We start from the raw sequence: 26731 nt of genomic DNA on the forward strand, positions 1-26731 counted from the left end.
CGGATGGTTGTTAGCCACCATGTGGTTGCTGGGATTTGAACTCTGGACCTTTGGAAGAGCAGTCGGGTGCTCTTACCCATTGAGCCATCTCACCAGCCCAAGGCTTCCTTTTTGTTCCCATCAGGTTGCTGAGTATCCCAGGACAGCCTGGGGCTCCCCACTGCATAGGGGAAGTGAGTCCAAAGAAGGGGCATCGAGGAGGTCGAGAACCCAGCACAAAAGCTGAGGGGTGGGGCTGGGGATCTGGGCGTCCTGCACTGGGCGGCGCTGCTGCTGGGCTCTCAGTAGCCTCACACGGGTCATGTTTTCTGCATCTGCTCCGTATGGGGAGAATCTAGTCTGCCTCTTTAAATAGGGTAGGATGGGGCTGCAGAGATGGCTCAGTGGTTAATAGCATTGTCTGCTTTCAGAGGACCCAGCACTCACGTGCATATGGAGGCCCACAACTCTCTGTGTGGATGCTCTCTTTTGACCTCTGCAAGCGTCAGGCATGAACAGACACACAGGCATACATAATAAAACCATAATAAACATTTTTTTTTAAAAGCCTGAGGATAGTGACACAAGCTTGTGTACCAGCTCCTAGGCGGCAATAACAGGCTGATCTCTGTGAGTTCAAGGCCAACTTGGTCTGCAAAAAGAGTTCTGGGCCAGCCAGGGCTGCACTGTGAGACCTTGTCTCAAAAAAAAAAAAAAAAAAAAAAAAAAATGAAAGAACTAAAAAACAAAAACAAAGGAAAAAACAAAGGAAAATGTTGTAGGGGCTGGGAATGTACCTTAGTTGTGGATGCTGGCTCCTGTGCATGAAGCTCTGGCTGGGTTCAGTCCGCAGTACCACAGAAAGTAGTGATGATGGCTCACACAGCAGAAACCCCGGCATTTGGAGATGGATGCAGGAAGCTCCAAATTTCAAAATCCTGTCAGCTACACAGCCTGGGAGACACAAGATCTTGCGTTTAAAAAAATAAATTTAAATCAGGTTTTTGAGATGGCAGTACTCCCAAGGCTGATGGCTGAGTTCAGGTCTGGAATCCACATGGTGGAAGGAAAGGACTGACTCCCAACTTTCCCTTCTGATCTTCACTTGTACGCCATAGTGCTTCCAAGTCCTGTGCACCCACCCACCCCAAGTCAATAAATATAAAAATATTAGTGGAGAAAATAAATTAGGGGCTGAAGAGATGTCTCAGCTGTTAACAAAGACTGGGTTCAGTTCCCAGCACCTAGGCCTGGCAGCTCACAAGTGCCTGTAACTCGCTCCAGAGGGGGTGTCCACTGCCATTGTACTCAGTGTGCACAGATCAACAGGTCGGCAGGCACACATACACATAAGCAAAACATAAGAGAGAACCTTAAAGTCTTAAATAATTAAGCATGAACCTGCACACGCCACGGACAACTGCGTTGGAGGTCATGGGTGGGAGGGAAGGAGTCTAACTTCGGTAGAGATAAGCTCATGGGCTCAAAATTTTCCCTTCACTTTTTCAGTCTGAGTTATGTGAGCCCATTCCTTAACCTGCCGCCTCAGTTTCCTCTTTGCGACAGGGTTGCACACAGAGCCCACCTCTCAAGGCTGCTCTGCGGCGTGAAAGGGGTTTGTGCAGAGCGTGTTTGCCCTTGTTGGTTTAGGACTCAGTGTACTTGTTATTGACTTGTCTCCAGCTCGGGCGGCACGGTTTCGTGACTGTGACTTTCACAGCCTAGGAGATGACAGCAGCATACTGCGAGTTGGTTTATAGAGACGAGCTTCAGTCTGGGGGTGTTTCAGCTGATGGTTGTGTTGGACAGAAGCCACTGTCATAGAGGAGCATCCTCTGGTGTCTGGACACACAGCTGCACGATAGTCAGGAGCCCAGAAAGGACTGTGACCCTGATCACAATTCTGTTTCCCAGGCTGCACTGCTCTGCTCTGCTTTATTGCCCCACCCCTTTCAGCTGGTCTCCTCATGTAGCCCAGGCTAGCCTGAAACTTCGTCTGCTTCTTTCTCAGTCTTCTGAAGCAGGGCTACAGATGTGTGTGGTCATGTTGCTCACTTTATTTGCCAATGGTCTTTGTGGACCATAATGGCTCTCTTGTACGCCCTTCCTTCCTGGAAGGCCCCTCCTAGACCTGCCTGCAAGGTGTGGGTGTGCGATGGGGTTTCATTGATAAAGGTAATGTTTGAATCTTTTATGTCAGTCAACCCCTAGACAATAGCCATTTTTATCCCATTTGCCTCTGCCATGGTGTTTTCCAGCCCTGGGGGCTGTTCCCTCCCCCAGATGATCCTGTGTTTTACTGTGTGTGTGTGTGTGTGTGTGTGTCTGTGTGTCTGTGTGGTGTATGGCCAGTTCTTTCCTGTCTGTACAGTAGCTGCTGCCATGTGTTCCAGTAGCCTCTTTCTCCCGGGGAACACACAGAATATACTATGTATGTACAACCCCCGGCCTTACATAATGTAAGCATGCACCCTAGTACTGAGTCCTTGTCGCAGCCGCCATCTTCCTCCTTTCCCTGCAGACCATCTCTGTCTGCACCACTGTTGATCCAGCACCTGGCCCTTTCTCATGCTTTAGCAAGTGCTTTTAGAGTCCTTGCTGTGTGCCAGGCACTGTGTTGACTTTTGGGAAGAGAAAGTTTCAGAGACTGTTGTATCATGCTGGAGGATGGGAAGGAAAGCATTTAACAGTACATTTCTCAGGAGCTGAGTGGAGGGCAGAGTGTACCGGGGAGAGCAAGGAGTGGCCACTCTCCTCTGGTCTGGGAGGGCCTCTGTGGTGGGATTTGAAGTGAGCAGCAGACAGCCTAGGCAGCTGTGAAGTTCTGGGCAGGCACATGGCAGACCCCTCTCCCAGAGAACCTTGGCAGGGAGTTGCCTAGGCTGCTAAGTTTCCAAACTCTGTCACATGACCCACAATAAGCCATGCATTTCAGCCAGGCATGGTGGACCAAGCCTTTAATCCCAGCCTGAAAGGGGCAGAGGCAGGCAGAACTCTGGGAGTTCAAGGCCAGGTTGGTCTACAGAGTGACGTCCAGGATGGCCAGAGTTATATAGTGAGACCGTATCTCAATAAAATGAAACAAAACAAAAAATAGATGCACTCTCCACAGTACTCCCAAGGTCACGCACACGTGTGTAAGTGACACACGCACACAGGTGTTAGGAGTGGCTGCTTCCCCATCTGACACGATGGCCTTTGCATTGAGCAGGTGATTCTCTCCTGTTCCTTTGCTCAGCTGAGTGTCACCTGCTTGTCCTCGAAGGGTGCCATTAAGGCCTGGGATTAGAGGTTTGCTGAATGGCTACTGCAGACCTCCATATGGAACTTGTATTCAGTTGAATTGTATTATCACCATTGTAAATATGTTTTGTATGTATATGTATGTGTTTACCTGAGTGTGTATATCTGTGCATCTATGTGTTTAGTAGCCTGCAGGAGACCAGAAGGGCATTGGATCCCTTAAAACGGGAGATACAGGTAGTTGTCAGCTGACATGTGGATGCAGAAAACTCAAGCCAGGTCTTCTATAAGAGCATCTTTTAACCACTGAGTCATCTCTCTAGCCGTTATCATCATTCTCATTATTATTATTATTTTTTTTTTTATTTTTTTATTTTTTTTGGTTTTTTGAGACAGGGTTTCTCTGTGTATCCCTGGCTGTCCTGGAACTCACTTGTAGACCAGGCTGGCCTCAAACTTAGAAATCCGCCTGCCTCTGCCTCCCGAGTGTTGGGATTAAAGGCGTGTGCCACCACCAATCGTTGGCTATTAAAATGACCACACGGGGACTATTCTGTGATACACAGTTCTCAAGAAATTAGAAGTTGGATTTTGTGTCACTCCTTGGGTGCAGGAGGTTCTCAACTGACACAGCTAATGGAGGAGGGAGATGGTTTGGGGGAAGCCCTGGTGTGTATGTGGGGGTTTCCACTGACTCCAGGCCATATCTCTCACGTGGAGACAGGCAGGTGACCTCTGGGAGTAGGCCACCTCCTTCAGGTCAGGCTTCATCCTTCTGCCTCAGTAGGAAGGAAGCTGGGACCTGGCCTGCTGCATCCGTGCCCTGAACAGTGTGACTCTCTGGCTCCGTTTTAGGGAGGCTTCACAGTGCAAGTGTCCCCTGCTCTGTGTCACATGGAGTCCCGTTGCAGCCAGTGCTCTGCCCAGAGGTGGTGTCTGTGGAGCTCCGGGTGGGTCGGCTTCTCCCGGGCTCTGCTTCTGTGCCTGCCTCAGGGTCTTCCCTGTCTTGTAGCTGCTGCCTCACCACCCAAACCAGGAAAGGACCCAGCACCCCCCTCCCCCACATCCACATCACCCGCTGTGCAGCCAGGAGAGGAGGCTCAGGTAGGCAGACTTCTTGGGTGGAAGAATAGGTGAGGGGCACAGGGTCCCGACAGCGACCATTGTGGGGGGAAGTTGGTTGGCTTTGCCGATATCCAGAGGGTGTTCTCTGTTCTTGTCCTGTTGGTTCTCAGGGCCAGGGTGCCAGCCCGCCAGCCCCATTTTGTAGCAGGGAGCCCAAATGTTTTCCCCAGCGTTTGAGTGAGTCAGGTCTATTATTGTGACTGAATGGACAAAGCTCATGCCGTCCTTGCCATCATGAGACTGTCAGGAGATTCATGCATAATGACACATAGTGATGTGAATATTCCCCTTACTCCGTGGAGTCCGCCGAGGTTTGAACCACTCAGGGTGATTTCACAGAGACCCTCTGCAGCAGCATCTCTTAGGCCCTGTTGTCCAGATAGGAAACATTGGCTCAGGGAGGTGTGGTCCTTTGTCCAAGGTCACTCAGTAAAATAGTAGGGTCACCTTGTTAGTCCCACCTCCAAAGGACGTCAGTTTCTCACAAGCTTTAGAGAGAATGCCCAGAGAGGGTATGTGGGCTGAGACTGATGGGCAAGCTGATAGAGAACCAAGGGCCAGAGACCACCCAGAGGGAAGGAGGGTTGGCCAGAGAAGCTACCAGAAGGAGCCGTACGTATGCTGAGAGTCGCCTTCCATAGGGCAGGGGCCCTTCCTTGGAGGCCCGGAAGTCTGGCCTTCACTGTTTCCATACTGGCTTGGGATGGTAAACAAGTCACCCTTCTCTGGGCGTTGGCTTCCTCCTGTGGGAGAAGGCCACAGTGTCTTGTCCTCCACTTCTCCTAGGACCCTGGTCTTCCTGGGTTAGCACTGTGGGGCTTGACATACATTTGAGGGACATGGCAGTGATGGGAGGGGAAGGGGGACAACCAGGAGCAACATGGCCGGTAACTGTACCCCGTTCCCTGCAGGGTGACGACCTCTCCCCAGACAGCCTGTCCGAGCAGGGCAAACAGCAGCCCCCGAGCAGCGCATGCGCAGCCTGTGGGCAGCGGGTGCACCTGGTGCAGCGGTACTTGGCGGAGGGCAGACTCTACCACCGGCACTGCTTCCGGTGAGTGCTTATGGGCAGGGGCAGGGCAGGGCGGATCTCCCCAGCTCCTGGGACCGAGCCCCCTTGGGGTCAGCACCCACTGGGCCCGAGCTTCTGGCTGAGAGATCAGCTTACCCTCCCTTTCTAGAGGAACAAACTATGTCTCAGAAGAAAAAGGCCTGCCCAGTCACAGGGTCTCCCTCCAGTTCTCATTTTTGAAGACTTACTTATTTTTATGTATGCGTATATGACTATGGGAGCCGGTGCCATGTGTGGGGATGCCCTTCGAGGCCAGCTGGAATTACAGGCAGTTGTGAGCTGCCCGATGTGGGTGCTCAGGACCAAACTGGTCCTCACTGCAAGAGCAACAGGTGCCCGCAAATGCTGAGTCTCCTCTCCAGCCTCAGCCTTTTCTTTTCTGAGGTCCTGAGGCTTGAACCCAGGCCCAGGGCTTGTGCTACAAGCTCCTGAACATAACTACCGGGTGCTCACAAAAGGAAACAAGACAGACTTTTCTTACAGTTAAGTGTGATTTAACTTCAACTGGGGATTTAACATCCTGGAGATGCCGGTTTGTTTGGTTTCATAGCGCTAGGACGTGAACCCAGTCTCTTGTCTCAAAAAACAAAACAAAACAAAAAGCAAAACAAAAAACAATGCCACCACCTAAAGTGTGCATCACCATACCGGACTTTTCAAGAATGCATTTGAGGGGCTGACGAGAGGGGCCGGAGGTTAAGATAGTGGCTGCTCTTTCGGTGGACCCAGGTTCCACCCCAGCATCCACAGGGCCACTCGCAACCTTCTATTATCTAGTTCCAGGGGATCTGATGCCTTCTTCTGGCCTCCTCAGGGACCAGGCATACATGTGGTGTGTAGACATACATGTAAGCAAAACAGTCCTACACATAAAATAAATAAATCTTGATGTTAACTCGATGTAAATACATGGCAGGAAACTTGTGTCAGTAGACACAGAGCCTGTACAAGAGTTTCCTGTAGCCAGTGATACCCAGTCACTCTGATACATTGTATTTGATTCTGTTATGTATGTATTCATTAAAAACATTCCAACCCAAGGCTGGGGAGTGACTTGATGGTAGAGTGCTTATCTAGTGTTTACAAGACACTGGGTTCCACCTCCCAACCAATAAACCTGAGCTGTGGCCCCAGGGTAGCACAAGGCTTTAGCAAGTTTTGAGGCCCTGGCCACAGTTCCCAGCCCTGAAAAACAAAATCAAGCAAAAACTTCAACAAAACAAATCTGGCAAGATGGGAAGCCAGGATGACTTCCTGGCTGGTGGCCCTTTCCCCTGGGCCACCATTGCCTCTTACCCTTGCAGCATGGGCGCGTTTCACAATTCCTGTTGCTAATTTGACATGGCTTATTGTTCCCCTCTGACTCCGACAGCTGCCATGTTCTTTATTTTCTGGGAAGTGCAGGGTATGGAGCCAGGATGGGCCTGGTAGGTGAAGGAGGGAGAAACTGGTCTCTGAAGGAGGGCTTACCCAGGGCCTAGCCAGCCTGCCCTGCTAAGGGAACACCTGCCTTGTCCTCTGCAGATGTCGGCAGTGTTCCAGCACGCTGGTCCCAGGCTCTTACAGTAGTGGGCCCGAAGAAGGCACCTTTGTGTGTGCAGAACGCTGCACCAGGCTGGGTCCGGGAAGTCGGTCAGGAACTAGGCCCCTTTCACAGCAAAGGCAGCAGCCAGCGGCGGCAGAAGCTAAAGATACAGAGGATAATGACCCGAGCCTGAGTGTGGCTGCAGTGGCTGAGACAGACAGGCTCCAGGCCAGCTCCGAGGTACAGTTCCACACCCCAACTAAGCCACCTCTTCCCAGCAAGCCCCAGGAACTGGCCAGTCCCCCTGTTGGCCGGCCCACACCTGCCCCCAGGAAGGCTTCCGAAAGTTCAGCCTTAACACCCCCAACGCCAAGGCCTCGGTCTAGCCTGCAGCAAGATGGCACGGTGGAGCAGAGTGTCAGCAGTGGCCTTGTGAACGGTGAGTGAGGGTCCAGCTGGACGGGGCATGCTGGTTGGGTGTGTCCTCTCTTGTTGGCATGTAAATAGCCAGGAACATTGTCAGCTCCTTACCCCTTTGTTAACGATTTATTTTAAACTCTGTGTGTGTGTGTGTGGGGGGGGGAGGTTGTTACTATGTGCTTGTGAGTGTAGGTGCCTACCAAGTCCAGAAGAGCGGTGCACATTGGGTCTCCTGAAGCTGGGGTTATGGGTTGTTGTAAGCCACCCGTTATGGGTGTTGGGAACCGAACTCCGGTCCTCTGAAAAAGCAGCAAGTGCTCTTAGCTGCTGAGGCATCTGCCAGCCCCGTGAACTGCTTTTTGAGCCAGTACCTGTATGTGCAGTGTAATGCTGTCATCTGTCAGCCACCTTGTGCCTTTTCATGCCACTTTCTCCAAACTGGCACAGCTCAAGCCACAGGCCGGCCCGCGCTGTCCATGTGCATGACATTTCTGTCTAGCAGATTGGAGTGTGGCAGTTGTACACACGTGTCCTGAGTGTCTCTGAGACTATGCATATTGATGTCAGTCGTATGTTTCCTGGCTTGTCCCCAGGCACGCTCCAGGCAACCTCACACCCACATCATGTATGCCTGGTGTCTGTCCAGGGCAGTGGTTTTCAACCTGTGGGTGTCAAACCAACCCTGTCATGGGAGGGTCGCTTAAGACCATCAGAAAACACAGAGAATTACACTATGATTTATAATAGTAGCAAAATTACAGTTATGAAATAGCAGCAAAAATAATTTTATACTTGGGGGGTCACCACAACCTGAGGAACTGTATTAGAGTTGCAGCATTAGGAAGGCTGAGATCCACTGGTCTAGCCAGCTAGGGGCCTGGGGTCAGGTGGTCTCCTGGGCTTACCTGGACTGCAGTGGAGACTCGTGGCTGGCCTTTGGCAGCATATTCTTCGATGACTTCCATGTATGGTGTGAGCTAGTGAGATCATACTCTGGAAACCCGAGATATGTTGAGCATTCCATATCAGTCAGGGAAGGCAATGCAGGCCCAAGGGGGAGAGAGCGCCTGGGGACTTGCACCAGAACATTCTGAGTGTTTGAATCCGCTCAGCACTTCTGGAGGCTGACTTAGGTTTGGGCACTGGGGACATAGATCGTATTTGGACTTTTTTATGTTTTCTTGGAGGAACCAGTGTCCGAGGGTGACAGGCACAGGAAGTCATACTGCTGGGGTGGATGAAAGTAGGAGTCAAGGGAGGCTTCCAGGAGAAGGTGGCACCTGGATAGATGCCCTAGAGCAAGTGACTGAGGGGATCTGGGTTGGGACTTACATGCAGTTGGGCCCCGCCAGAGGCCTGGCCAGCCTCTGACTGACCATTCTCCCATTCACCTTTCCATCTCATCCAATCTCCTTGAGAGCTGGGCAGGGAGGGGCTGTGGTCACCCTGGTCTGTGACCTGCCAGCTAGGTCATAGCACCCTAGCTGCCATGAGGGCCTGGCTCACTGTCCTTTCATGTCTAGGAAGACTACAGGAACCGCCTGTTCCCAAGCCAAGAGGGACACCCAAGCTGTCAGAGAGGTATGCTGGCCCCCTACAGGCCTCAGTGGGGGAGGGGGTATTTCTAGGGCCCACAAGGAGGCTCCTGTGTGGATGAGGAAGGACAGCCGCATCCCTGACGTGTGCTCAGGAGACGGCCTAGGGTTACTTCATCTCCACAAGCCTGTGCTTCCTGCATGACATGGGAGTCCAGGCCTCGTTGATAGAGTAGAGAAAGGTCTGGAAAAGCTTAGCTGTTGTGCCTGGCTCTCTGCTCCCCGACTCTGAGGAGGACATGCTTCTGACTGAACTGTCCTCGTCAGGATGGCTGCCCTGTGAGGGGCTACAGCATCCTGCCGGGGAACATTTGTGCTGTGCCTAGTGTGTGGCCATACTCGGGCAGGATGTAGAACTCTAATCGCGGCCCCATGAGACAGGGAATGTTAGTAACATCTCCATGGAGCTGATGAGCCCGAGGCATAGGGTGATGTCACACAGCCCCTTTTTGGGACTGGATTAACAGTGGCTGTGTGGTTGAAGGTTTTGTCTTCTCTGGACTTGAGGGTGCCCTATTGGGATGTGGGTGCACTAACCCATTTCAGCTTTGTGCTTGGCCTGACCCTGAGGCTGGGCTTGGGAAAATACACGGCTCAGTTTCCCCTCCTCCCCATTGGCATAGACCGAATCTTCCTAGAGGGAAGGCTGACCCCTTGCCTTGGCCTCCCTCTAGGATGGCAGCATCAAGGAAGGATCCCCCATGGATCACATTGGTGCAGACAGAGCCAAAGAAGAAGCCAGCCCCCCAGCCTCCCAGCAGTGGTCCTGGGCCACTGAGTCAGGCCTATAGGCAGGTGGAGGACGGAGGCCTGGAGGAGCGGACCCAGAAAAGCCCAGGAACTGAGCCAGAGCCCAAGCCCTACAACCCCTTTGAGGAAGAAGAAGAAGAAGAAGGAGAGCCAGCCCCAGCAGTACCGAGCCCATCTCCAGCCCCACCAGTACCCAGCCCATCTCCAGCCCCACCAGTACCCAGCCCTGCGCCTACCCCGTCAGAGGCCACCCCCAAGTCCCTGCACCCCTGGTACGGCATCACTCCCACCAGCAGCCCCAAGACAAAGAAGCGCCCTGCCCCGAGAGCACCCAGTGCTTCCCCACTTGGTAAGTGCAGGGAGCGGAGCTTCCTTACCTGTTTGTACACTGTGGGGTGCATGGTCTCCCATCTCTTCCCAGAGCAGGCTGGGAGTGGGCTGGCATTACTGAAGCTGAAGCACTGGAGGCAGAATTTGAACCCCAGCTTTTAACACTTCTTGTTAGGCTAATTCAGTTGGGGGGGGGCAGTCAGGGAGGTGCATGGCATGATCCTGCACTGGGCTTCTGAAAGGTACGAGGAGGCCGGGATTAACTTGAACCCCTGCCTCCCAGTGTCTCTGTCTCTCCAGCCAGTGAGCAGCATGGCTCCTACTTGGCTATTTAGTCTCCTCATTGTGGGGGTCAGCTCTGGGTGCTGTGCCTCTCCTGCCCAGTGGTCCCTTTGGCACAGCACACCATATATTTGGGCTTTACCTCAGATTTGTCTTAAACTCTTGGTCCCTTTCCCACCCCAAGGCTGTGGCTGCCTTTTAACACTCAGTGGGACCAAGTGCCTGTTAGGAACAATTGCAGGCAAATGCTTTCATGGTCTGAGTCCCCTCGCCAGGTGGGTTTGGGGTCATGAGCTCTGAAGTTGGACAAAGACAGGGTCAAAGATGACCCTAGCTAGGGAGAATTCTTTCCTGAGTCCGTGGCTTCATCCAGGAAGTATGACGACAGGCTGCGGAGGCGTGGTCCGTGTCATCTGCAGGAGCATAAAGCCGCACCTGGCAGTGCTTGGCCCAGCACTGGCTGCAGCAAGTGTTAGCGCTCCCTCTGCTGGTGCCTTCTTTCTAGTCTCTGTTCCAGAGGCCAAGGCCACCCTCCACTCTCCCTGCCGTCCTCGGTCTAGAGTCTCCTCCCGGCCCAGCAGCTTGTGGGTCAGGTTGGGAAGTGGAGGCAGCTGTCTAGCCAGATGAGAAGTTAGGTTAGGGCCAAGCATGGCAGCTGTGGTGCACGCCTTTAATCCCAGCACTGGGAGGTAGAGGCAGATGGGTCTCTGAGTTCAAGGCCAGCCTAGTTTACAGAGGGAGTTCCAGGACAGCCAGGGCTATACATAGATGTGCCACAAGGTGGCACACTAGAGCATCAGGATACAAAGTGGGTCTGAAGGTGGATTCATTTGTAACACGGGTCCTTGCAGGAGTTTGGTGTTCTCTGGCCTCTTGCCCATCCAGATGGGGAAGAACTTGGTGTCCCGGGATCCCCTCAGCTCTGGGAGCAGGGTGTGTTGGGTCAGGACAGAAGTCCTTTCCACCTCTTGATTTTGCTGGTTTACTCATTTGAACAGCTACCCACGCCTCCCGCCTGTCACACTCAGAACCTCCTTCAGCCACGCCATCACCAGCCCTCAGCATGGAGAGTCTGTCCTCCGAGAGCTCAAGTCACACTGCCAATGCAGAGCCTTTGGAGCCGCCTGCCGTACCCAAGAGCTCCTCGGATCCTGCTGTGCACGTGCCTGGTACCCCTGGCACCTCTGGGAACTCTGTCACCCCCTCAGCCAACTCCTCCCTGTCGTCTTCTGGGGAGCTAGGGCAGCCTAGTGGTGAGCAAATGCTGCAGGCCAGGACGAAGGGCAGCGCGGGCACCCATTCTACCAAGCCCTTCAGTGGTGCCACCCCCACCCCCTTCTTGTTGGCTGGAGACCGGAACCCTGCCTCTCCCGTGGGGAGCGCATCCCCACAGCTGCAGATCAAGGTGAGTGCTCCAGGGGTGCCAGAAGCTGCCTTCCTTCCAGCCGGTGGGTGCGCATCTTGTCACAGGGCACAGACGCCCGACTCCAGCTTGAGTGGCCATACCCATCATAACCTGTGGGACACAGAGCCATGCATCTCTACACCCTCTGCCCGTCACCTATACCTCATCTACCCCAGAACTCACTGGCTTCCTTGATACCATGCCTTGGGCATGTTGCATTAAGATGCTGTCCTTGCCGGGCGTGGTGGCGCACGCCTTTAATCCCAGCACTCGGGAGGCAGAGGCAGGCGGATTTCTGAGTTCGAGGCCAGCCTGGTCTGCAAAGTGAGTGCCAGGACAGCCAGGGCTACACAGAGAAACCCTGTCTCGAAAAAACCAAAAAAAAAAAAAAAAAAAAAAAAAGATGCTGTCCTTGCCCTCTCTGGGCGCTCAGTATACACGAGGAGACAAGCGTTTCATTGCCCTAGAGTGTAATCTCGAGTGAAGCTCAAATAAGAGCTTCATTGCTCTCCTTCAGGGGAGACTGCATGTACCCCTGGCTGACCAGCTCCTGTGTGCGTGTGACACTGGGGCTCCTGAGAACACACGGTCTCTGTTCTTGAGCAGCCCATTGTCTGGTTAGCAGGTTCCGAAATGACTCCCATTTGTAGCCATACTGCTTTGTAGGAGCCTGGGTTAGCACCCGTCAGGCTCAAGGGCCCAGGACCCACCTCCTGGGTTCCTCTTTTGTGGGCTGTGGGGTGGGGGGTGCTTATGGAGGAGGCCAGACCAGGCCCAAACCTCGACCTTCGCTGGTCTCTGTCTCTTCTCAGAGGTGAAGAGGACATGAGGAGGGGAGGGTCTCTCTGGACATCTGGCTTTCGACAGGTTCTATAGTTCTAGGCTCACTTGTTTCTCAGCCCCCGGGCTTGTCCAGTCTTACACATAGTGTGGCTCAACAACACATGTAAGGTGGCTGTCTTTGTAGCTGACGTTGTTGGCCCAGACTACCTACGTGCCTGGCCCTCTGTGGACCACATCCATCTACTTATGCAGGCTCTGTCACCTGCTGTGTGATGTTGAGAAGGCCTGCTTCTGATAATAAGCCACTAGGTACTGCCGAGTTTCCAGACTGTTCTGAAAAGCCTCTTGGGTGTCTTGGTGGTGGCCAGTGGAGTGCTATGGGGGCTTAAAGTTCCCTCCCACGACCATTATTCATACATTTCCTTGTTCATTTTAAATTCTGTGTGTCTGTGTGTGGGTTTGTGCATGAGAGTGCAATGCCTATTGTAGCCAGCAGAGGGCGGCATGTCAGATCTCCAAGAGCTAGAGTGACAGGTGTTTGGTAGCTGTCTGATGTGGGTGCTGGGACCCTGACTCTGGACTTCAGGAAGAGGAGTATCTGCTCTCACGCACTCTAGGCAGCCTGCCCAGCTCCATTTGTAATGCAAGCAAGGGTTGTGTGGGAGGCTGTCTTGAGGCTGTTCTGTGGTTTAACAAGTCTGAGAGGGCTCAGAGGCTTGGCTAGACTGGTGTTGGTATTATGGGAGGGAGGGCAGAACCCCAGGGGTCTTCCTAAGGAACCCAGTCCCACTACGGGGAGGAGGAGAGACTGTCAGAAGCACTTGGAGCTTTGTATTTATTACACTAGCGCTCCTTTTTAAAGGAAGACTTACTCTATGTCTATGAGTACACTGTAGCTGTCTTCAGACACATCAGAAGAGAGCACAGGATCCTATTGCAGATGGTTGGGAGCCACCATGTGGTTGCTGGGATTTGAACTCAGGACCTCTGGAAGAGCAGTTGGTGCTCTTAACTGCTGAGCCATCTCTCCAGCCCTCTTTTCTTCTGGTTTTTGTTGTTTTGTTTTGTTTTTGTTTGTTTGTTTAAACTATTTAATCAGGTGGTGGTGTTGTACACTTTTAATCTTAGCAGTCCAGAGGCAGAGGCAGGTGATCTCTGAGTTCGAGGCCAGCCTGGTCTACACAGTGAGTTCCAGGGCAGCCAGGGCTGCAAACAGAAACCCTGTCTCGAAAAACCAAAATAGAAAGAGCGAAGGAAGGAAGGAAGGAAGGAAGAAAGAAAGGAAGAGAGAAAGAGAAAACAAAACAAAACAAAGTCCTAAAAACCAACTTAAAAAACAACAACAATAAACTGCCTTTATTTAGCTTTGCTTTTTGGACAGTACCACAGACATATGAAGTGCATTCTGTTTATTTTAATTTCCTGCCCTCTGATCTCCTGCTCAGCCCTTCAGCCCCGGCTCCTACATTCAGAAGAAGGTTTCTTTCTTTCCACCATGTAGTCCAGGCTGGCCTTGAACTCACAGTGATCTGCCTGCCTCTCTCGCTCCCTCCCCAGCTGCCTGTGCACTCCCCCCACCCCCTTCTGCTCTGCACCACATCTGGTTCACACAGAGCCGTTTTCACCCAGCTGTAGCCTGAGTAGAAAGGCGTGCAAGGTGTGTAAGGCGTGTACTGTGTGAGAGCTGACTCTGGGAAGCAGTCTGGAAGTGTAACCATTTGCCGAATGAGTGTGGAGAGATGGAACTTGGGGGATTCTGTTCTTGCCTGGGCCCTCCTCTCCTCCTGCCACTTGGATCCTGGCCTGCTTTCCATAGTCCTATATGATCAGACTTCTCTGACTTAACTGTCATGTCTACCTTCAGTCTTCCTGCAAGGAGAATCCTTTCAACCGGAAACCATCTCCCTCCGCATCTCCAACTGTCAGGAAGGCCACCAAAGGAGCCAAGCCTGTGAGGCCACCTGCCCCCGGACACGGCTTTCCACTCATCAAACGCAAGGTGCCAGCAGAGAGACCCTGAAACTCAGCTGGCCTGGGCCCAGCACTCTCCCCTCAGCCTTCGGCTTTTGGGACCCGTGTATGGTCCTGTTGGAAGGTTGAACTTAGCCTAGGGATCCTACATATCCAGGAGCAGTGGGTGGGTGCTGGGGTCTAACAGTTCAAGTGCAGAGAGTGAGCGTGGAGACACTTGTGCTTCTCAGAAGGGAGCCCCCAGGGTTCTCTGTAACCTGTCCCACTAGCTCACTGCCCAACAGAGAACCCCTCCTGAGTGACAGGGCAGGGAGAGGTTTCTCTGTGGAGCAGGGACTTGGGCGTCTCTGGAGGAGTCTGTCAGATCTTGACATGAAGGGTTCCTGGCCATCCCCACTCTGGTCCCTTCCCTAAACCCACGGTGCTTTGTCAATTTCCTTGGGGGACAGGACCTGGGTTCCTAGAGTCTGCAGTGGCTAGGGGACCCTGTGAGTCAGAGGAGAGCTGGTGCAGGGGAGGGCCACCGCTCTCTAGGTGACCGGAATATTGCTGGGCAGGTCCAGGCTGACCAGTACATTCCTGAGGAGGACATCTACGGTGAGATGGACAATATTGAGCGCCAGCTGGATGCCCTGGAACACAGTGGGGTTCTGTTGGAGGAGAAGCTGCGTGGCGGAGCAAATGGTGAGGGGGCTGCAGAGAGGAGCTGGCTGAGGGTTGTGGGTTGTGGGGGGCCCCTCAACCTGGGAATGCGGAGCTGGGAGCGGGGTGAGCTCTGGCCTTAGTGGAGATCTGGCTTCCAGAGGGCAGCGAGGACGACATGCTGGTGGACTGGTTCAAACTCATCCATGAGAAGCACCTACTAGTGCGGCGAGAGTCGGAGCTCATCTATGTGTGAGTCCTGCCTGCCCTACCTGCTTCCCGCTGGGGTCTGAGGAGAACCGGGAATTTGTGCATGATGGCACTGCCTACAGCTGAGCACTTAGCAGAAGTACTCACTGCCTGCCCCCCCCAACCCCCCCTTCTTCAGCTTCAAGCAGCAGAACCTGGAGCAGCGCCAGGCTGATGTGGAGTTCGAGCTCCGGTGCCTTCTCAACAAGCCAGGTGAGCCTGGGACCCGGAGAGCTAGGAGCCTGGCCGACTCTGGCCAGCCCAGGCCATGGGAGCCTGTCATAAAAACAGAAAAACAACGGTAGGGAGGTTGCATAGTAAGGGCTCTGGAACTTGCCCTGTGGACCAGGCTGGCCTCAAACTGACAGAGATCCACCCGCCTTTGTTCCCGAGTGCTGGGATTAAAGACATGCGCCACCACTGGCCAGCCTCCAAGTCTGATTCTTAGAACCCACATATTTGTTGACTCCGGGCATGATGGGAACCTCAGGTGGGCTGAGGGCTGAGTTGGGGAATGAAGAAAGAGTGCTCAGCTTGACTTGTCCATAGTTGTGGCATGTACTGATCCATCTCTGCTGATAGAAAGAGACCACAGAACCATGGGAGGGTGCAGGGCTCTGACCTCTCTCCTATGTGCTGGCGTCATCACCCATCGCTGCCATTTTACAGCTGAGGTTATAGAAAACCAGGCCCAGAGGCTGGGGTTTCTTCCTTTGTGTAGGAGCTGCTAGCCCTGTCTCTGCCCCACGCCTGTCCTCAGACTGGTTCTTACCGTCTGTCTCTGTGACTGAAGTATTACCTCTTCATTCACCCGGGGAACTTGGAAGGCTGGAATGGCCCCAAGTCACAGAATGTCCTTGGCTCCTTTTGCCAACTGTGAGTCACTTTCACCTCAGCAGGAGGCTGGGGGTGTGGCCACCTCTGAGAAGCCCAGTGTGACTAGAGCGGTATGGCCGGCTTTCTCCTTTGGCAGAAAAGGACTGGACAGATGAGGATCGGGCCAGAGAGAAGGTGCTGATGCAGGAACTCATGACCCTCATCGAGCAGCGAGATGCCATCGTGAACTGCCTGGATGAGGACCGGCAGAGGTGCCCTGCCTAGGACCCCGTGGGGGGAGCAACTTCCCGGCGGAGCCTGCAAGAGGGCTTGCCTTCATGCTTGCCCTGTCCTGTGGGGCCTGGAGGTTGGGAGGGACCCACAGGTTACCTGGTTCCTCCCTGCTGTGGACACTCAGCTTCTCTTTTTTACCCAGGGAAGAGGAGGAAGACAAGATGTTGGAAACTATGATCAAGAAGAAAGGTGAGGTGCATCCCGAGGGGGGCAGCACCTACCTGGGGGCTCCAGCCTGGGTTTGCAGCCTGAAATGGAAGGTTGAGCAGCCCCAAGGGGTGCTTGGCTGTAATACAAACTCCCAGCCTCTGAAGGGAGGGAGGCCAGGGACTTCTCTGTGCCCACAGGAGGACTGTGGTCTACCAGGGGGCCTAGGCCCTGGATGGTTTTGCCCTCTGCTCTGCAAGCTGGCTTGGGGGTCTGGGGACCTAGAGCCTGCTCAGGATCAGAGCACCTGTAGTGGCTAAAGGATGCAGCCCTGAGGTGTGACCTCAGTTCCCCCTGTGGCTCACTGTGTGGCCATGTGGCCGAGGCTGGAGACAGACTGGCTTCTGGTCCCAGCTTGCGCACATGAGCTGAATACCTGGGCCAGTTTCTTCAGCCCTTACCTCACTCCTGTTTGTGATGGCGCCTCTTTCCGGTGTGGCTGAGGGTTACAGAACTGACTGTGTAAAGCACCAGCCTGAGGTTAGGCCCCTGGGGCAGCACAGTTAGTGTTGGTTCTTTTCAATGGGAAAGTTTGAGGTTGAGGCGTATGGTTTCTGAGGTGTCCTCTGGTCCTGACAGTTGGTGTTTCTATTGTGGCCTATAGAGCAATGCACCCCAGTACCGGTGACCTGAGCTATTAAGTAAAAAGTGGGCTACCCCTCAGAGGTCCCGGATTGTTCTCGCAGATGTGGATCTCAGGGGAAAAAGGAGACTGGGTATAGTGAGTGACCTGACTCCGTGCACGGATGGACTGGAGCTCTTGATGGTTGCACACCTGATCAGTGACCCTGACCACGGCCCCATCCTACCCAGGTGCTCCCTCCCTCCCTGGCTGAGTGTCTTTGTTCTTTGCTGCAGATTTCCAAAGAGAGGCCGAGTCTGACAGTAAGAAGAAAGGCAAGTTCAAGACCATAAAGGTGCTGAAGTTTCTGGGGAATAAACGAGAAGCCAAGAGCAAGGCCCCGGGGGACAAGAGCTGACAGCGAAGGAAGCCACCTTCCTTTCCTCTCCTGGAGCCTTGAGGCCACAGCAGCACTCTGCTGCCCGGGGACCTGCCAAGGGGGATAATGACCGTGGGAGGGAGTCTCTGGGTGACTTTTCCCTTCCTCCATGGTCTCCAGCTGGTCTGGGCTAAAGACTTTTCCTTCTTCCCTGTGTCCCAGCCAGTTGTGACTTAGCCCTGCCCACTTGGATTCTGTCCCCAGATGCTGTGGCTCTGCCTGGGGCAAGCAGGGATGGAGGCTCCAGGCAGAGGCCGTGGCTCTCCTTGTTCTCCCTGAACCAGGCCAGATGGGGTCCTCACCACCAGTCCTGCTCACAGCAGGCCCTGGTTAAGGGCTCAAGTACTTTGCAGCAGGCCAGCAGCAAGGTTGGCTGCCTAGCTTCTGCCTTCCCAGCTCTGACCCCTAGTCCCTGCCTTCCTGTCTAGCGCAGATGCCCTTGAAACTCATGTCACCTCACTCATGAGCTGTATTTATGAGGGTCGCAAGTCCAGCCCCTCAGAGTGCTCTGTGCTGTGTCAGAAGGGAATGGGCTGAAGACAGTTCCGTTTCCTCCCCCTCATCTCCCTTGCTCTGTGGGAACCCACGACTGCCACACAGGGAGCTGCTGGCTGTGCTGGGGCACTGACTCAGGTCAGCCTGGAAGGGCTTTGGGTGGGTGTTCTCTCAGTCAGGCTTTCTGCCTTCCCCATGTCCAGGGGGTGGGCCCATTCCTTTTTATGGTCTGTTCCCTCTAGGGTCTGCTGGCCACTCACCGCTGAGTGGCTCTGGGAGGAGTGATGGGATGGGTACCTCTTTTCACTGGGGACTGTGCCAGGCGGCTTATGGTCTAAGCACTGTTCTTACACTCGGGGACTTCAGAGTCCCTCCCTTTGTGCATCCTGGGAAGGAACTCACTGTACCTCAGTTGCCAGCGCCCCTTGGTAGTCTCTCCAGATTCACTTGCTGTCCTGGAACCACCACCTCAGAGGTCTTTCAGAGGAGCCCTATGACCCAGTTGCTGTAACCCAGGAGAGGGCTCTACCAGGCTGTCTCTGTGTCAAGGGAAGTTTGTATCTCAGTGAACAGGACAGCCTTTCTCATAGTTACCTGTGTCCTGTCAACATGGGTCCATCAGAAGACACCCAGAATCCAGTTCTCCTACAGGCACAAGTTGTAAATGCTGACATCAAAGTTGAGTTTGTCACAGTGGGCTACACTCGTCCTGGGTTTTCCACTGTGCTAGGCCTGCACATTAGAGGGCTTGCCCTACTGACTGAACCCCTATCTGCTGGCTGCTGCATGGTGGTCATGTTTATTCTATTATGACAAGAACACAGGTCATATGTTCTGTTAGAATTATGGGAAACTTCCAGCAGGTGCAGGAAATACTTATGGGGACAGGAAAATGAAAATACTGGTGAAGGTCAGGCTGCTTAGTGTCAACAGCCCAAAGAAAGGACACTGATGTGCAGTGTACCCGCTGGGGGGCAGGTGGGGTAAAATGGTGGGGTCCAAGTTAGATTCTCATCTGTGCTGGACAAGTTCTGATTCTGAACACATAAGTGTTGTCCCTGGGGAAACAAGGTGGCATATGTCAGGGGCAAGTGAAATGTGTTTTATTGGCCAGTTAATTGTGGTTAAACATTTGCCCAAGGCTACAAGAAGGCAAAGACTTAGATCCTAAGGGAAAGATCTAAGGGAGGAAAGAGTCATGTTCAGGTTTTGGTTCAGAAAGGCAAAACAGAGCACCTGAGGCCAGCTGGGACATCAGGAGAGCCACAGAGAGGGTGCCCTTAGGCACATGCCCAAGGTGGTGAGCCTGGGCATCGCCATGGTGTGCCTGGGGCTTTTCCCTAGAGAAAGAAACACAGTAGCTGTGACACTACTCTGCGGCCTCTGCATCCCCAGGCAGTGACTAGGACACTGTCTCATGCCACAGGACAAAGCCATGTCTCGATCTGGCGTGGCCTGGCCCCCGTGGGTGGGCAGGCCTGGGATGGGTGCTGTGTGGCGGAGTGAAGGGCACTGGTTCTGGCTGTTGTGCCAGGTTGGCAGTCTCACTGGGTGAGCCCGCCCTTGTCTTGGGTTAAGTGGTGGCGAGGGCTTTCCTCAGCTCCTTGCTCCTCCTGCGATCAATGTCCTCCATTTCCCGTAGTTTCTGCAGAGAGCCACCAGAAAGAGCTGCTGTCATGGCAGGCAGGACACCCTTGACGTCTAGCTAACTGTCCTGGTGCTGGCTGGGGCTCCTCCCCTTTGCTTCCATCCTCCCCTTGGGTGGGCTCTCCTACCTGGGAGATCTCAGCCAGGATGATGCCTCGGTACTGCCTGCCCTGCCCCAGAGCCTCCATGGCAGCCAAGAATTCTTTCCTGTCTTGGATTTCTTTCACCACTGCACAGAGGGGAGGGGCCGTCAATGCACAGGGTAGGAGTGCACAGAGCCCCAGCCATGCATGGTCTCTGAGGGACACTAGTGGGATATGTCTATCAAGCCATGTCGCTCTTGTTAGCCCCATCAGTTCTACACACTCACACACACATACACACACGGTGGCTCACGTTCATCAAACCGGTCCAGCTCAGGAGCTGGGTCTTCTTGCTGCACGTGGGGAACCTTTTTCCGTTCCTCCTTGTCCTTCCCAGTGGCAAAGATATTTTGGAGTCTTCGTTTCTCTTTCTCCAGATCTCCTGTGGGGCCCAGAAACGATTTTGCTAATGTGTAGAGCAAGGCCTGTTCCCATGTTTCCATCGGCTGTGTGTACTGCGGGTGTCTGGGCTATGAAGAGTGGGCCTCTGCAGATCCCACACTTCTTTGGCTGTTCCTGAGCAGAATGTGTTAGGCTAGCAGTGGAAACAACCGAGAACAAGCACCAGTGCAGAGCTAATGGGTAACCCAGAACCGCAGGCCACCCAAGTGGCCTGTGTGTAAGGAACTGGGGGGAGAGAAGGGTGTTAGTGGGTCTGGGCCAAAGGCAGTGTTAGAGGAGGAGGAGGGGCTCCCAGATGTGGACTCAGATGCAGAGAAGATGGACTTGAGGGAACAGGAGGATAAGCAGCTGACAGCCATGTGTCCCTCTGAGATTGGGAAAACTGGATTAATTTGAAAAAAGTTCTAGGAAGATAAAGAGGGCCACCTGACTGGTTTCCTGCCCGGGTTTGTTACCAGCTTGCTAGGATGATGCTGTCCCAGGCTGATGTGACCCCGAAAAGAGCCCTAAGCCCAGCACTTACTGGTGGCCTGAGGCTTGAATTGTTCACGACTGTACGCCCCATTGGCTTGGCACAAGCTGGCGGGCCTGAGGTGAGAGTGGGTGGCCAGAATGGGAGGCAGGTAGATGGCTGAGGCTGCCTTCTTGGAGGGAGAGCCCCTCTGGCTGGATGTAGGGTTGCACTGCAGGGGCAGAGGGGCTCCTCCTGGGAACACAAGGAGCAAGTGGGGCCACCTGTTGGGCTTGCTTTTCAGAGAAAATAAGGTAGCTGCTTAGTAGGTGGTTGCTCCTTGTTCTTGATGCTTCTAGAACATATCCAAGGATGTTTTCCTTTGGTCTGTGCACACTCGGTTCTTACACTGGATCATACCATATGGTCAATAACAGATCCTTCTCACTTACCCATTTATCAAGGCCAACCTCCTATAAGCACATTCATACGTAACTTATTTTTTGATAGCTATGTACTAGTGGTTAGAATGGTTACATTATTTATTCAGCTAGTCTACTTCTGGACAGTCTGATCGTCTCTGGGTATTTTGTTTCTTTTTTTGTTGCTGGATTTTTACTACTTCCGACAATGCTGCAATAAACAAACATTCTTATACACCGAATCTGCAGCGTGTGCCTTTGTTTTTTGTTTAAAAACTTTTTGTGTATGTAATAAATATAAATGTGGACACATTTGATACAGCATTCTTGCGGGGATCAGGGGACAACTTATGGGAATCAGTTCTCCAACCATGTTTGTCCCAGGGATCGGGATTGTTAAACTTGGCACCTTTCCCTGTTTAACGGTCTCATCAGCCCAGGGTCTTGAGTTTTTCCTTTTGTTTAAGGTGGGGTCTCTGTCCAGACGCCTAAGGCCTCCCAACGCCCTAAGGATGACCTTCCCGCCTCTGTCCATGGAGTACAGCTATGCGCCACCACACCATTATGTGGGACAAAATCTACTGCCTTGTGCCTGTGAGGCGAGGGCTCTACCAACTGAGACAGAACGGCAGCCTGGATGTCGGTGTTTATCAGAGAAGGCTCCTGTAGGAGGATAACAAACGGAGAAAAGAGTGAAGAGGTGCTGAGGCGGAGGGCGGGGGGGGGGTGGTCTGGGCAGCAGCTGAGAGGCTAATGGGGTAGAGGGTGGAGATCAGAACATAGGGAAGTTTCTGGAAAGATGATTTTATTCTGCAATGTAGGAATCCATTGTTGGAAGTTCTGGGGAAGGGTTGCCTCTTTTGCTTGCTGTTGAAAGTCTCATTCATGGCCAAGGAAAACAGCTATTCGAATGGGACACAGCATCGGTGGGGAGCTGGGCCCGGGTAGTAACAGATGAGAAGAGTGGTTACGGTCCCTTCACAGACCTGAGAGGATGCCCTTGTTCTCAGGATGATCCTAAGCTCTGGCTCTACCTCCTCTTCCCTGGGTGCATGCACAGTAACTAGGTATGGCCGCCGCTCTACCTCCTCTTCCCTGGGTGCATGCACAGTAACTAGGTATGGCCGCCGCTCTACCTCCTCTTCCCTGGNCCTCTTCCCTGGGTGCATGCACAGTAACTAGGTATGGCCGCCGCTCTACCTCCTCTTCCCTGGGTGCATACACAGTAACTAGGTATGGCCGCCGCGATGCTGGTGTTCAGGTGAAGGAGAGGGGTTTGTTGTTTGTACCAAGCACCAAAACAACTTAGGGTTTTTGTTTGTTTGGTTGGTTGGTTTAGTTTTGTTTTGTTTTGTTTTTGAGACTGGGTTTCTTTAACAACAGTAGATTTTAGTAAGACAAGCAGAGTGAATTCCCAGGGAAGCAGCCAAAGCCATGAAGCTTCAAGGAAGATTTGTCTTTTAATTTTTTTTTTTTATGTGTAGGAGAGCTTGCATATATGGATGTATACTGTGTGTGTGTGTCTGGTACCCATTGTTCTACAGAGCAAGTCTCAGGAGAGCCAGAGCTACACAGAGAAGCCCTGTCTCAAAACAAAAACTTATTTTCTTAGTTATGTGTGTATACATTATACACACACACACATATAAACACACACAGTGCCCAGTGAGGCTCTGGAACTGGAGTTTTAGGTGACGGTCACCCCACGTGGGAACTGAGAACTGAACTCAGGTCATCTACAAGAGCCACACCTGCTCTTAACCACTGAGCCTGAGCCAGCTCTCTAGCCTGCCTCACTCTCCCCTCTTTTCATTTGGTTGGTTTTTTTGTTTGTTTGTTTTTGAGACAAGTTTGAGACAAGCTTTTTTTTTTTTTTTCCCTTCGAGACAGGGTTTCTCTGTATAGCCCTGGCTGTCCTGAAACTCACTTTGTAGACCAGGCTGTCCTGGAACTCAGAAATCTGCCTGCCTGTGCCTCCCAAGTGCTGGATTTAAACCTGTGTACCACCACCACCCCAGGCATTTTTTTTTTAAATGTATATGAGTACACTGTAGTTGTCCTCAGACACACCAGAAGAGGGCATCAGATTCCATTACAGAGCATCAGATCCCATTACAGATGGTTGTGAGCCACCATGTGGTTGCTGGGAATTGAACTCAGGACCTCTGGAAGAGCAGTCAGTGCTCTTACCCGCTGAGCCATCTCTCCAGCCTTGTGTTTTGTTTTGTTTTGTTTTTTGAGACAGGGTTTCTCTTTGTAGCTCTGGCTGTCCTTGAACTCACTGTGTAGACCAGGCTGGCCTCAAACTCAGAAATCCACCTGCCTCTGCTTCCCAAGTGCTGGGATTAAAGGCATGCGCCACCACTGCCCGGCTTGCTGAACCCTTTTTAATGAGAGGAGATCTCACTGTATAGCCATGGCTGGCAAGAACTTGCGGTATGAACTCCCCATCCCTTTCATATAGAGCAACATTGAAAATGTATTTCTGAGCCAGGCATGGTGGCACACACTGTTAAAATTAACACTTGGAAGGCAGAGGCAGGCGGACTCCTAATAGATCTGTTCGAGGCCAGCCTGGTTTACAGAGTTCCAGGTCAGCCATGCCTACACAGAGAAACCCTGTCTCAAAAAAAAAAAAAAAAAAAAAAAAGTATCCCTGGTTCCTTCGCCCAGAAAGTCTCTTGCGTGAGAGTGACTGCCCTTACTTTTCATGGTGTCCATGATGTGGCGTTGCTGGAAGTTTGTCAGTTTGGACTCCTTCATCATTACTGCAAAATAAAGCCGGGGCTGACTTCTGGAGCTTCAGCAGACACGCCTCACCCCACCAGGTCCCGCCCTTGCCTGCCCCCTGCCCCGCCCCCGCCCTTGCCCCGCCCCCTGCAATGCCCCACTGTAGCAAGGTCTCCTTCATCCTGCACTGAGCTCCTCCACTTCTCTGCCTACTCCATCTTCTTTAGAGTGCCTGTCACTTAAGGTTCTTTTTCTTTTCTTGTATTTATTCATTAATTTATCTTTTTTATTTATCTTTTTATTTATTGGTTTATTTATAGAAACGGTCTCACTATGTAGCCTGGCTGTCCTGAAATTTGGTATGTACATTGGGCAGGCCTCTAACTCACAAAGACTCACCCACCTCTTTCTCCAGTGTGCTAGGATCAAAGACATGAGCCACTATATGCAGCTTTTCTCCCTTTAAGATTGTGTGTGGGCCATTGCATACACTAGCAAGATTTTGCTGAAAGGACCCTGATATAGCTGTCTCTTGTGAGACTATGCCGGGGCCTAGCAAACACATAAGTGGATGCTCACAGTCAGCTATTGGATGGATCACAGGGCCCCCAATGGAGGAGCTAGAGAAAATACCCAAGGAGCTAAAGGGATCTGCAACCCTATAGGTGGAACAACATTATGAACTAACCAGTACCCTGGAGCTCTTGACTCTAGCTGCATATGTATCAAAAGATGGCCTAGTCGGCCATCACTGGAAAGAGAGGCCCATTGGACTTGCAAACTTTATATGCCCCAGTACAGGGGAACGCCAGGGCCAAAAAGTGGGAGTGGGTGGGTAGGGGAGTGGGGGGAAGGGTATGGGGGACTTTTAGAATAGCATTGGAAATGTAAATGAGGAAAATACCTAATTAAAAGAATGAAAAAAAAAAAAGATTGTGTGTGGGCTGGAGAGATGACTCATATATCAAGAGCATATATGATGCTCTTCCAGAGGTCCTGAGTTCAATTCCCAGCAACCACTTGGAAGCTCACGACTATCTGTAATGGGATCTGGTGCCCTCGTCTGGCCTGCAGGCATACATGCAGGCCGAACACTGTATCCATAATAAATAAACAAACAAATCTTTAAAAAAACCAAAAAGGTCGTGTGTGTGTGTGTGTGTGTGTGTGTGTGTATCTATGCGTGTATGGCTGCCTGTGGAGGGCAGGAAAAGGCACTGACTCATAGGAAGCTAGAGTTACAGATTGTTTTGACTCCCCTGATATGGTTGTGGGGAATTGAACTTGGGTCCTTGAGAATAGCAAGTGCTCTTAATCTCTGAGCCATCTTTCCAGCCCTTATTTTATTTCAAGGATAGATTCTTACTATATTATCTAGGCTAGCTTTTCTTGGGCTCAGGCCATCCTCCCATTACATATGCCTAAGACACACACACACACACTTTTTTGGTGACTGGCTAATGTGGGTGCTGGGTAATGAGCTTTCAAAGAGCAGCAGTACACGCTCCTAACCACTGAGTCAGCTCTCCAACTGTAACACACACACTTTTTTGGTGTATGGTGTGCTGGAACTGAAACCCAGACTCCACATCTGCCTAGAATCTACTCTGTCACTGAGCGACCCCTTCAGCTCTCTAATTTTCTCCTGTTCATTCTTTTTGTTGCCCTCCTGTGCTATTGGTTCTCTGAGAGCAAGAGTTGTCCTTTGCAATCCTCTCAACACTCTATTCCTAGTACCTAGGACAATATCCAAATCACACGTTAGGTTTTTAGTCGTTGAATAATTAAGTGCATACATGCTCATTCATGTAGCAGAGGCTGGAGCTACAGTTGTGAGCAGAAGCAGGAACGTTTCTTTGCCTGGTGGTGTTCACCATTTAGAAGGTGATTAGCGGGACACTAAACACCTCTCAAACTATATATTGTCTAAGCCTGGTGAAGGGAATTGAATTTGGTACTGTGAAGGTCCTACTGCAGTGAGGAGATAGGCTTCATTGAAAGTGCATGTAAGGGCTGGTGAGGTGGCTCAGTGGGTAAGAGGACCCGACTGCTCTTCCAAAGGTCTGGAGTTCAAATCCCAGCAACCACATGGTGGCTCACAACCATCCGTAACAAGATCTGACTCCCTCTTCTGGAGTGTCTGAAGACAACTACAGTGTGCTTACATATAACCAATAAATAAATCTCTTTAAAAAAAAAAAAAGAAAGTGCATGTAAAAGATGAACTAACCATTCTAAAATTCTTCATCTCTGGTCTTTGATTCTTCCCCGAACCTTTCAGAATCAATCCCAAGCTCTTAAGGGAAAACCGCACCGCTTGGGTCGTTGATCCCCTAATGCACTGACCTCTGAGCAGTTCACAAGTCCCCGGCGTGTAAGCTGCTTGCTTACGGCAGCGGCGGAACCCGGTTCCTTTGGTCACTGAGTCCACCCTCTCCTGGGAAGCCATGGGAGGGCCCTAGGAGGGAGAGAAGCAATGACTCGCCCTCATCACGCTTCGCAATCTGGACCTCTCATCACGAGCAACCTGGGAGTCTGAGAAGCTGGTGCCCGACCCCTCGGCTCGGGACAGCGCAGTGACCAAAGTCCCTGTCGTGACGGTCCGGGGAGGAGCGCTCACCTTAGGCGATGACCTGGGCGTGGCAGAGCCCTCCGAACGGAGAAACTCCGAGGAGCCAGAGTGTCAGCGTCCTCACTAGGGGCTCCTTGTTACCATGGTAACTAGCGACACGCCTCCACGCACGCGCATTAG

At 52.3% G+C, this 26731-nt stretch overlaps 2 protein-coding genes and 1 long non-coding RNA gene across 5 annotated transcripts in view; 1 reads left to right on the forward strand and 2 right to left on the reverse strand.

The window, feature by feature from the left end:
* Positions 1 to 19291, forward strand: part of Micall1 (MICAL like 1) — a 25745-nt gene extending 6454 nt beyond the window's left edge. Inside the window, exons 4-16 of one of the 2 annotated variants that reach the window (XM_021183163.2) lie at positions 4235 to 4326; positions 5259 to 5401; positions 6944 to 7383; positions 8888 to 8945; positions 9634 to 10058; positions 11320 to 11726; positions 14374 to 14508; positions 15038 to 15164; positions 15284 to 15374; positions 15511 to 15584; positions 16345 to 16459; positions 16624 to 16670; positions 17547 to 19291. In XM_021183163.2, the coding sequence (XP_021038822.1) occupies positions 4235 to 4326; positions 5259 to 5401; positions 6944 to 7383; positions 8888 to 8945; positions 9634 to 10058; positions 11320 to 11726; positions 14374 to 14508; positions 15038 to 15164; positions 15284 to 15374; positions 15511 to 15584; positions 16345 to 16459; positions 16624 to 16670; positions 17547 to 17668 (2276 nt within the window). In that variant the 3' untranslated portion in view covers positions 17669 to 19291. The remainder of the gene's footprint in view (positions 1 to 4234; positions 4327 to 5258; positions 5402 to 6943; positions 7384 to 8887; positions 8946 to 9633; positions 10059 to 11319; positions 11727 to 14373; positions 14509 to 15037; positions 15165 to 15283; positions 15375 to 15510; positions 15585 to 16344; positions 16460 to 16623; positions 16671 to 17546) is intronic. The other variant, XM_029469768.1, reaches the window with a different exon arrangement.
* LOC110310325 lies at positions 7041 to 8761 on the reverse strand. The gene is made up of 3 exons (XR_002379832.2): positions 8697 to 8761; positions 8270 to 8357; positions 7041 to 7104 (listed from the first exon to the last, which is right to left on the reverse strand). It is a non-coding gene; the product is annotated as an uncharacterized LOC110310325 (long non-coding RNA).
* Positions 19266 to 26692, reverse strand: C15H22orf23 (chromosome 15 C22orf23 homolog). 2 transcript variants are annotated; one of them, XM_021183165.2, is made up of 7 exons: positions 26600 to 26692; positions 26326 to 26437; positions 23955 to 24017; positions 20900 to 21082; positions 20228 to 20356; positions 19960 to 20060; positions 19266 to 19829 (listed from the first exon to the last, which is right to left on the reverse strand). In XM_021183165.2, exons 2-7 carry the CDS (start codon positions 26426 to 26428, stop codon positions 19758 to 19760), a joined length of 651 nt encoding a protein of 216 aa, XP_021038824.1. In that variant the 5' UTR covers positions 26429 to 26437; positions 26600 to 26692; the 3' UTR covers positions 19266 to 19757. The 2 variants fall into 2 exon arrangements, with proteins under 2 accessions (XP_021038824.1, XP_021038825.1); XM_021183166.2 differs by lacking the exon at positions 20900 to 21082.
* Between the last annotated feature and the right edge of the window lie 39 nt (positions 26693 to 26731).

The sequence above is a fragment of the Mus caroli genome, chromosome 15 (assembly GCF_900094665.2).
Source record: "Mus caroli chromosome 15, CAROLI_EIJ_v1.1, whole genome shotgun sequence".
Classification (NCBI taxonomy): Eukaryota; Metazoa; Chordata; class Mammalia; order Rodentia; family Muridae; genus Mus; species Mus caroli.